The 10,467-nt window shown below is 52.7% G+C and overlaps 5 protein-coding genes across 5 annotated transcripts; 3 read left to right on the top strand and 2 right to left on the bottom strand.

The window, feature by feature from the left end:
* Positions 1-3,072: 3,072 nt before the first annotated feature.
* Positions 3,073-3,603, bottom strand: CTAM01_09961 (uncharacterized protein; the record flags this gene model as incomplete). Its single annotated transcript, XM_060525977.1, has 1 exon — positions 3,073-3,603. The coding sequence occupies one exon, from the start codon at positions 3,601-3,603 to the stop codon at positions 3,073-3,075; it is 531 nt and encodes a 176-aa protein (XP_060379305.1).
* A 2,421-nt stretch (positions 3,604-6,024) lies between these two features.
* Positions 6,025-6,601, bottom strand: CTAM01_09962 (uncharacterized protein; the record flags this gene model as incomplete). The annotated part of the gene is made up of 2 exons (XM_060525978.1): positions 6,025-6,272; positions 6,580-6,601. Coding segments are annotated over 2 exons (270 nt in total), but the record flags the coding sequence as incomplete, so codon positions are not given.
* Positions 6,602-6,785: 184 nt separating this feature from the next.
* Positions 6,786-7,306, top strand: CTAM01_09963 (uncharacterized protein; the record flags this gene model as incomplete). The annotated part of the gene is made up of 2 exons (XM_060525979.1): positions 6,786-6,869; positions 7,091-7,306. 2 exons carry the CDS (start codon positions 6,786-6,788, stop codon positions 7,304-7,306), a joined length of 300 nt encoding a protein of 99 aa, XP_060379307.1.
* Positions 7,307-8,076: 770 nt separating this feature from the next.
* CTAM01_09964 (uncharacterized protein) lies at positions 8,077-8,685 on the top strand (the record flags this gene model as incomplete). The annotated part of the gene is made up of 1 exon (XM_060525980.1): positions 8,077-8,685. The coding sequence occupies one exon, from the start codon at positions 8,077-8,079 to the stop codon at positions 8,683-8,685; it is 609 nt and encodes a 202-aa protein (XP_060379308.1).
* An 818-nt stretch (positions 8,686-9,503) lies between these two features.
* CTAM01_09965 (uncharacterized protein) lies at positions 9,504-9,959 on the top strand (the record flags this gene model as incomplete). The annotated part of the gene is made up of 1 exon (XM_060525981.1): positions 9,504-9,959. The coding sequence occupies one exon, from the start codon at positions 9,504-9,506 to the stop codon at positions 9,957-9,959; it is 456 nt and encodes a 151-aa protein (XP_060379309.1).
* Between the last annotated feature and the right edge of the window lie 508 nt (positions 9,960-10,467).

Here is a 10,467-nt window from a genome sequence, read left to right on the forward strand (position 1 = left end):
ACCAGAAGTCTACTTGGTGCACCGGACCTGGCGGCATCATCGACTGAAAGAAGGAAGTCTTGTTTCGTTTATGTGAGGCTCACTGGAATATTGACGGATACCTCTCGCTTGCCTCATGCCCATGCGTACGGATTCTTCTTCAAAAAGTTCGCTTTGCGAATGATATGAATTGGATTTGTTGAGCAAACGTTGTCATCGGGAGCGAAACTTGATTTGAAAGTCCCCACGAGTAGCTGAACAAGGGTCTCTAACCTACCAAGGCAGGCATCTTTCTGTTTCACCAAGACACCTTCAGTACTTTGAATACTCTGAGTTGGTATAAAACAGACAAAAAAAACGAGACAGATCTCTCAAGTTTCAACATTGGTCTCCTACCAGCAAAGCCCAACGTCAGTCCATGCATCGAATGCGCTCACGAACAAAGATACCAGCCTGATCTGACCTGTTTCGGTGACACAGTCAAAGCCGTATAGGCACGTACAAGCTAACTTCGCGAGTCGCTGGTTCCATCAGAGCCTCGAGTCTCCCCAGAAAGGCGCTTCAGCTCTTGTCGACGGAAGAAAGACACGTCAGATTACAGACGCATGACATGTGATCATACCTAGGGGTAGGAAATCATAATGTGCTTCTCGGCGAACGGACGCAGGCCTCACAGAACCTAATGCGATGGTTGGCAATACCTCTCAGGGAATAGAGACTCGTTGCTCTGCTTGGGGCAACATGCTGCTGGTTTGACAGGTCCACATCCTTAGATGCAAAGAATGCATGGCATCAGAGCATGCATACATCGAACTGCGGCTAGGGACGTACTCGCAACTACAAACTTGGACAGTCATTCATCCACATGTAGCAAAAGTGTTTCTTCCTATAAACACACTATAGAGAGGTACTAAGCAAAGCCATAGCTACGAAGCGGGAGACCACGCCCTAGAGATACAAGCACACGAGTCGTCGCGAATGTAAGACAAGAGTCAACCAGGTACAAGCCTCGCGGCAGACCATAGCGAAAGGACGACGTGCTCGACAATGAGATCCTTTGTGCGTTCAACTAGATCTCGATTACGATAGTTGAGGAGCTAGAGTCGGCCCAAGCTTCCGACTGAACAGGTTATGAGTATCGGAAACACGTCTAGCATACCACCACAATAGCTCCTTCAGCAAAGTGTGAGAGGCCTGACCGCATATTCCTTGAGTTTATACCACATGATCTTTGTAAGCTAAAGGTCCATAGGAGACGTTCAAGCATGTCTGGGCGTGTAAGTCAATCAACCAGCATGATGAGGATCAATAGTCGTAGTTAAGGCCATCCACAGATGTCTGAACAAGTCAGCATAGCTACTAGAGAAATCCGAAGGTCTCAGTATGATGCTAGACCCGTCCACTGAGGTGATCCCTCTTCATCGCCTGGTTTCATCAACGCGACCGCCATCTCATCCCCCAAACGCCTTCTAAACATCGTCAACAAGAATACGTCAAGTCAACGAGCTCCGTAAACTCCCAATTTCCGTCACGTTTACCATCACCGTTTTCTAGTGGCCAAGTCATGAACCAAGTAGAAGCCCCGGTCTAGTCCAGTCCCCCTAACCGGCCCGTCTAGCCTAAGCGTATCCACAGACACGCCAACAGAGGAATGCAGAGTCAAAGAAGAGGAACCAACTACTCTTACCACCCACCTGACAAGACTGACAGTGACGGTGACAACGACAGTGGTGCCACAGACCCGAGCCAGACAAAAACCTAATCCCAACCACCCGATGAACCGAACCAAGACTACGGAGTACGGAGTATAGCTAGCAGCTATCTCTAAAAACAAGCTCAAAGGACCCCATAAGAAAGACCACCCTGCCATTGAGGGGTAAAATGAGGGAAGGGGGGCAAGAGGCAAGTCAGATCGTCCTGGCTGGCTATCTGGAAGTCCCGAAGGAGGGGGGTCCCCTTCCCTCCATTCCATCCTCGTAGGGCCCAGGAGCCTGTCACTGTCACCTCGCTTCACCGCCGTCAAAGCAAACGACTGCACCATAGCATCAGATCATCAAACCATCAGATTATGATGAGGATGTAGATCGCAAGTACAGTGACAAGAACGTCTTCATGGTGAGGGATATAGAAAGAGGGGGGAAGGGCGAAGGGGCAGAAAAATGACCAACGTTGTTGGTTTGGCATTTACCGAAACCGAGAACGGACACGGCCGCGCCGCCCTCGTTGTTCCAGCCAGCCATTTGTATCATACCACCAACCGCACCTCGGTCAGGCTGAAAAGCCTCTTCAGCTCAAGACAAGCTAGAGCGTGCCCAAGAGTCTGTTCGGAAGCCTCGCAACAGCATCCGGGTCTAATCCACAAAAGGGGTTCAACGCCGTAAAGACCAAGAAAGCGAGCGATGCAGCACCCAACCTAGCCCTCACCGTCTCACTCTGAGAAACTCAGGGTCTTCTCCGGCATATGGGGTAGTGGTGTGTGAGAGTAGACACAAGATGGTCCCCCGTGTGGTAAGCCCGTAAGGGTTGTGTGGGGGAACGAGGGGGCGGTGTAATCCATTGCTCACTCACCTTGCCCATCACCACAGAAAAAGCTCACCATGCAAAAGAGTCGCCATCCCGCGCCAGGATACCAGTTCCACGCCCTCGGTTTTCATGGCGAGTTCCAGGCCCAAAAGAGTTATGACCCGGCATAACGGCACCTCTTACGCAGGCGACGGGAAAGAAGAGGGGATTACCCAAGAATTGCCCCGTGCTTTGTGGGTTCTTGACTTCATGGTCCTCCGAGAAGGGGATCCCGTTGATCCAACGGGCGTAGCCGCCGGAGCTGGATTCCAAAGGAAGAAGAGGGAACCGGTCAATCATCCCAACTTCTCCCCTTCGTTATCAAGCTTTCCTCTGCCAGACCCCGAGTGCCAAGTTAGACAGAGACCGTAAGGTACGACGAACTCGATCACGTCAGGAGACCGTAGCTCCATCGGGCTTTGTAGGGAGCCCCCGTGTGTTACTGTTGAGGGGAAAAGTCCGTGGTAATCGTCCACATCGGCGACGGTGAGATGACAAATCCGCGTTCTGCAACGATTGCACCGGCGTCAATTAGTCGTCCATCGCTCGGACGAATGGTGTAGTCCACCTTATGCTTACCACGCAAGAATAAACCACCACTCGGCGACTTTTCCTTGAGATTCGGAATAACTTCACAGACTCCACGCCGCGCGTGAGACCTCCGCCAAACTTCCGCCCAGCGCCAATGTCACCAGCCCAAGCAACAATTCCACCGCGATGGACCTTCCTGCGCGTCGTCCTACCCTCTTTGCCTTGGTACGGTGCTACCTTGATGATTAAGTGACCCTTTGGCTTTCGGATATACGCCCGAAACCGAAGCTCCGCGCCCAATCGCGGAGGAAAAGCGGAGTAGAATCCAAACCCTACTGTCCGCACCCCGGACCCCGGCCAAGCCCGCGGGCCGGGGATAGGACAAGATGAAGGCCGTGAAACCATGTAAGCGGCCAAAGACCCATTCCCTGCCGTGGTCCATGTGAATAAACCACATCCAAACGCAAATGAACGCTTACCAAAAAGCCTCGCGCTTGGTACCAGCATATATCCCTGTGAACGACATCGCATCCCCAATCGCTGCCGCTTAACCTTATTTCTTCCACCCCGTCACCCCTTTTTTGACGCGCGCTGTACCATGGAGACGGAGACGGCGGTGCGCCGACTATTTCGTTGTGACCGGGGTGGCCAATTTTTCGCACTTCTGGTTTGCCGTGCCAAGAAAGGATGAACCGCGACTCGCGCGCGCCGAATCCCCAACATCGTGAATAGACTTTTCTAAACGTACTGAACTCCTTTTCGAGTCCCAGTCACCGCTCCCGCCCGCCCGCCCACTTCCCTTTACGGAGGCAGGTCCGATTCTCGATCTTCAATGCTAGATAGGCGGACTGTAGGCGTAGCCCCCAACTTCGTCTGAATTTTAAGTTTCCTCTCTTGAAAGGTGAGATTGTCGACATGTTGAAAGGCCTGTATTCGAGTCAATAAGCTTTCTCAGAGTTTGGCATAGGGTGAACCAGTAATTAGCCCACTTCCCCTCCAGATCCAGCGATGTTCCGCGTTGGTAGAAGATGATATTTGACTCTAGGAAGTCATTGCTCACTCCAAGTCATTGTGGCTAGGCCATGGCCTCCCCACTGTGATCAATCTCCAACCTGGTGACACGCATGACACAAGCTGCGGGCGTTGACGAGCGCCATCACCTGCGTAGATTGGGATGTCAAACAGCCTATGAGACTGAGGTTGAAGAGACGATGCCGCCATCAAGCCGGTATTCTTATCAAACTTGTGGCCTTGTGTTCAGGAGGCATATCTGCTGCTGACGTGGGATTGAACGAGCCCCAATCTCTGTTTGGCTTATTCCTCTGATCAAGATGGAGAGTTTTGTGGCCGGTGACTGGACGGCAGTACGGATACCATAGGTCGAGTAATCGCGTCTTCCGTCCGGCGGGTAATCTCTGTACACCTGTTATTGAGACTTGGGCAGAAGATCTGCATTAGCCTCATTTCACTGCCTGCTGCTGGTAAGCTGACAGGCTTCGCGATTCAACCGGCGCCCCTCCACCCTGTCCATCAACAGCGAACGTTATTTTTGGGCAAATTGCAACTCTACAAAGGTGATTAAGGTGCTGATGACGAGAAGTAATCGTTGCTTAGCGTGACCCAAACGACTGGCATTGAGTTTGCCAACGCGACGTCGGGCCTTTTGGAGTCTCTGTGACCACGGGCTTGCAAGTGTGCGGAGACTTTGTCTGTTAGCACGCCACGGGTCTGCCAATGACTGATCACTGAGGGCAGTGACACATCGCGATGCCGATCTCCCAGTATCCAGCGTAGGATTGTTCGATGCCAATCCAAAAGCAGGCAATTGCAAGCATCCAATACTGCAATTCGAGAAATTGTCGTGTCTTATGAGATGGTGAGTGGGCAGAACTTTTGGCCTTAAAACGCCACCTGACTCAACTTCCATGCGAGACGGGGAACATTCTCGTCTGTCAGACTGACTGTGGCGCCTCGGATTTGGCAATATCAGGCAATATCTGGAATGAAAGCCCCTGTTACAATGACAGTTATTAGATAACCACCGGTGACACACTTATTGAGACTGGGTTTACCTCTAAATGGGATACATTTGTCGGCAGCGTCTTGCGTGTATAGGCCGCCTGGAGCCCGATATTGCGATAATCGCAACGTCCGCGTTAAGGTTTCCGTGGTATTTGATATGAGGACGGCAGGGCCGTAAAGTTTTCCGTAGTCCAGAGCATTGCGCGATGCTTTTTGTGGCCGTCATCTGATGGTCAGGTGAAGGAGGATTCAAAGATGAAACCGATTGGTGGTCCTTTGGGGAAGGCACTTTTCAGATGTTAGTTCGTCGACATCGTTCCGCTACCGCGCTTGGCGTAGTGACACCGTCTAACAGAGCCCATCGCGCTAAGCCTTGGGGAGATCCACGACGGGGTTTTCTTCCATGGCGGACAGGTGCCATTCTGGGGAGTAACATGAAGAGACTTGAGGAGACTTGGGTAAAGTCACTCGAAGTCGACTCAGGTATCAACATATCTTGTTCAATCCAGATTGCTGCGCCAACAACATTGGCATAGGCCTAGACCACCCCCAAGGCCGCAAAAGCGGTGCAATTTCACAGACCCCCTCCAGGTACGAATACAAGGCTTAGGGCGGGGTTCAGAGGTTGGCATGACATGGTGGTCGTGGTGTGGTTTGACAGGGAAAAGCATAACGATGTCTGCTCTCAGCGTTATGGTGAATGACGAGATGCCAATACGGCGTGTGCAGAGCGCCAAGAGAGACACGGCCACCCGATTTGGGGGCAAATGGTCGGCCAAGACGTTAAAATGGAGTTGGCGAGGAGCTCTTGATTCGACAATAGCTAATCAAGATTAAAACATGCTCGCCCAGCTAGTAGGTATTGCTTGGGGCTGGTTTTCTGGGGGTGCCAACCGCAGTACCTAGAGCCACATTGTGATAGCCTGCAATCTACAAGCAGTGAACTCGTGCCTTGGCTGGCAGAAGTGCCCCTCGACAAGTTTCGTAAACTTCGCATCGTGCAATGGTTGGTGAGAACGGCTGCTCGGCATGGCTTTGCTGATAGCCTGAGATTGACAGCGATGGCATCGGTCGCAGATTCGTAGAAAGACCACGGTCAGTCGCACCACGAGAGCGAAAACGAGGACAGGTGAGGTCTATGCGAGGAATGCGAGATAGGTGAGGCGTTCCCAAGTTTCCTAGAGCAGAACAGGCATGGGCAGATACGCCAATACGCGTGTTGAGTTGCGGGGAAGCGGATAGGGCCACAGCTCAGCCACTTTTCAGCCAACTGAACCTAATTGCCCAGGGTAGGGCCTTGGCGCCTAAAGAGAGGAGAGAAAAAGTACGAAGTACGACGTATGCAGGCAATCTTGGTCGAAGAAGCCGTAGGAAAAGGGCTGTGAACGTGGTTGGCAGGAGTCAGTTGTTGGAGGTGAGTGCAGTACATAGTAGCTACTCTGGATGAATACTCCTTACAGCAAATGGTGGGAAAGAGAGACGTACCTTGAAAGTCGTTCTGAAGTGGACCTGTCCGGGCCAATCATGGGCCTTTGCTGCGTTCTGTGCATTTCAAGCTCTCATAGTCCAAACCCGTCTCTCTAGATGCAACTCCAAAGTTCCCATGCGTGAGTACTGCCTGTGGTCTACTGTGTACCTGCCAACATCAGGTATATGCGCTGGACGGTTTCGGAAAGTACGAGGCGTGCAGGATGGCTCTCTGCTCCTCCAACCTCCGGATACTAATGCGGGAATACGCGCACACTCTTACGGTGTACACTACCACCATGGGTCAAGAGCGAGCCAGCTGTTCCAGGGTCCTGTGTCCCTTTGCGGGCGAAACCAGCAGCTGAACCCCGGGAGGATCGACGGAGGAATATGAGCTTACGACCATGAGTAGGAGCAAAGGTAGGGAGAGGAATAGGACCAAAGCACCTCCTCCATGATCCCACCTGCAGGCAGGCTGCATAGTACAGACTGTACTCCGTACGGAGTAGTACGTACAGACTGCACGCAGCGCAACCTCGCGCAGTCCTTCCTTGCTAAGCTCCTCGGGCCCGAGGAACATCCGCCCCTGCGAAGTCAACCTACCATCAACCCTCCATCACAACTTCAGAACTTCATCAGCCCATCGGATCGCCTACCTATCAACATCAACACACGAGACCCCGCCAGGCAGCGACTACACTACTGCGTACACTACGGCAACGCATGCACACGACACCGGAATTGACGTGGAGACAAGATGCGAAATGCCAAATGCGAAATGTGGCCCTGACAGATCCTTGATTCCTTGGTCAATGTACGCGTGAAGAAAACCATCCGGGAGAACACAGTTCACGTGCACTCCCGCAACCACCCGCCACAGCCCCTTTACCATTTGGACCTTACGAGTTCATTCCTACGGGGGATACGGAGTACACCATAGTGACCATACGGTATTACGGATACCTTGACGGATGCTACACCATCGTCAATGGCTGCCATTGAGTCTTGACCGATTGACGGTTGGTACTCCCTACTCACTGGGCGCTCGCGGATGCCAACCTATTCAAAGACGTGTCCTGAGTCTTGGCTCCTCGCCGGACGGAATTTGATGCCAAGCTGCTATTAGACAAGGACCCTAGAGGACACCGACTCTCTGGCACTCGGCCGTCGTCACGCACCGGCGCTCCGAGCCCGCGGACTGCGTTTCCAAGAATACCAAGCAAGCCAAGACAAGCGCCAATCAAACGCATATCCATTTTGCATTCTCCAAACAAGCGCGCCTTATTCTAAAATACCAATGGACTGGGCGCAGAAAATTTCACCTTGTTTCTGCCCCCAAATCTGCCCAGTATCATATTCTTAACCTCGAACCCTAAAAGCCCACCCCCAACTAGACGGGTCCAAACCGATGGGTATTGCGCAAATTGAAAGCCCTCGGCGGCCCTCCACACCCCGGCCGCTCCATGGCGGCGATGACGGCGATGGAGATACGGCGTATATGTGCATTAGGGCCCGATGGACCCCCAGCTCGGCACCGCGAGCTGCCGAGGCTTGCACAAAAGCCGCGTTCATTTCATAATTTCAACTACAAGCGGCCGATCCTTTACGATCACCTGCCTAAAATACGGGATCCCTTGTCAGGGTACCACCAACCACGTTGACGGTTGGTCATCAACAGCCCGTACGAAGTACTCATTTCTCTCCGATCCCGACAATGTGGACAGAGTGGGACGGGGCGAGATAGTGTTGCAGTCCGACTGGCTGCTTGCGTATGGTGCAAAGAGAAGAACAAGTCGAGAAGGACAGAATAGGAGGGAACAATTTCACTGGAACAGCCAACATCCCCCATCACTGCGTTTCGGCTGTCTTCTGACAGCGGAGCTTACCCACTGCCTGGAGTCCTGGACTCAGCCAGGCAATGGATACCCTCGTCCCGTACGAACCATGAAGACACTTTTATTCTGCACGACAATAGAATTGTCAGAGACTGAGGGGAGAAAAGTCTGGAGGAGGAAACCCGAATGCGAGAAATCCGAAATCTGCGGCCGAGAGGCTTCTGGTCCTCACTTTGGACCGATCCGTACGGAAACACCTCCTGCTTTCTGCTCTCCTCGGTGCAGGTGAGAGGAGATTTACAACGTGTCCCACCCAAGGCCTGGCCCAGGGCCTCAACCATTGTACAAGCTTCCCATGCTGGGCAGTCTACTTTGACGGCAGCCGATCATGTCCACCACAGAAAGTCAACAGAAACTTTCGTACAGGCTGACTTCCTGTCGTCCTGGACAGAGAGAGGTCTGGCCCATTCAAAAGCCATAGCGGCCCGCTGACAAAGCGCCTTGAACTCCAAAGGCCAAAGCAACGCTCAAACTAGCAACCAGGGGTTCCCCAGCATCGTCAACCCAACTCTGACAATCCGCCCAGCCCAACACGTGAACTCACAAGGTGTCATTGCCAACACCTGCCCGAGTCCCTTCAGACATTGTCATCGGCCATGTTTGATGTCCGTGGACAGCAAAATGACCCCCGGGCTTATCTGGGGCAGAAGAGAGAAGCAAAACAAAAGTCCACCTCACTCAATCTTCGGACCCGAACAAAGACGATAGAACTAGTTCTTCATAAAAAAAAAATCGACTCATCATGGGTTATCCACTGTCGGACCGCGGGGTTTACAACTTCCCGTCCCGCCCTCCGTCACAAACGCCGAGATCATAATTCGATTTCCAACCACTTAGCGACCCCCTTCTCTGTCGCGCAAAGTGCCATACTCCGTAATCAATCACCAAGTACGGAGTATACTATCCGTATGTGATGCGCAATAGACAGCAACGCTGTTTAACGGTCAACCTGAATCACCCCTCGACCCGCGCCATAGCCCGCCTGATATTCCCAAACGTAGCATTATCGCATGAACAGCGCCCTGAGCTTCCCGCGTTTAGTGGAACATGCACTGTGGGTCGCCGCGGCGTGGACTCTCGGGATCGAAGCATATCGTAGGGCGGACACATTCAGATGGTTTTCCGTCGTGTGTTTTGGAAAAGTTTTTTTTATTTTTCACTCGTCTCTGCTTTTTTCTCGTGGGAGCAACCCTGCTTCATCCTCATCCTACCTACACCAGTAAGCCTTTACCCGCCAGAGTTGGTTCCTCGTCTATACTACAATCTGGGGGTGTGCGGTTTGTGCGTTGGGTGCGTCTTTGCGCAGACCGTTGGCTTTTGCGCCCTGCCACTTACCAGCCCGCCGCCGCAGATGCAGAACCATCGAAACCACACACCCTCCCCCTGTCACCCCTTGATCGACCAACAAGGATCACGGATGCTCCAGTGGGACCTTTGTCCAGAACCAGAATTGACCAAGACTCTACCAAGTGGCTTAGAGATGAGGGGCGTGACGACGCCTGACCGACTGCTCGCCCGCCTTCTCGGCGGACTTTGAAGATTCGTTTGGTCCGCACCGATTCGAACCTGTTGATCGTTGCGTGTGGTGATGCGATATACGACCAGCAAGCGGCTCATTTCACATGGCAGTAAACCAAAAAGGAGGCCGGTAGTCTACGTTTGGCAACATGGGAGCTTTGTCTAGTCATGCCATGTTGCACCATCGCTGTCATTTCGGCCCCCAAATCTCATGAGAGATGCTGGCACGGCTGCTGAGCTGTACGGTCGATCAAGTCACCAAGTGGGGGCCACCAGAAGCTTGAAGAAAGTATCACGTCGCGTTGGGAATTTGGCAGGCCGCAATCGTGTCAGGAGCTGGTTGTGAAGGTCGCCGATGGGTACGGTGAGGCCATCTTCATCTCCCAATGACTACTACCTGATGCGACACTGACTAGAACAGCGCAGCAGGCTTCTGACAGTTGTCCCCCTGCGGAATTTTAGGCCCTGCAACTGTCTCATTGATGTTCGTCCG

The sequence above is a fragment of the Colletotrichum tamarilloi genome (assembly GCF_030869305.1).
Source record: "Colletotrichum tamarilloi strain Tom-12 chromosome Unknown Scaffold_43.1, whole genome shotgun sequence".
NCBI lineage: Eukaryota > Fungi > Ascomycota > Sordariomycetes > Glomerellales > Glomerellaceae > Colletotrichum > Colletotrichum tamarilloi.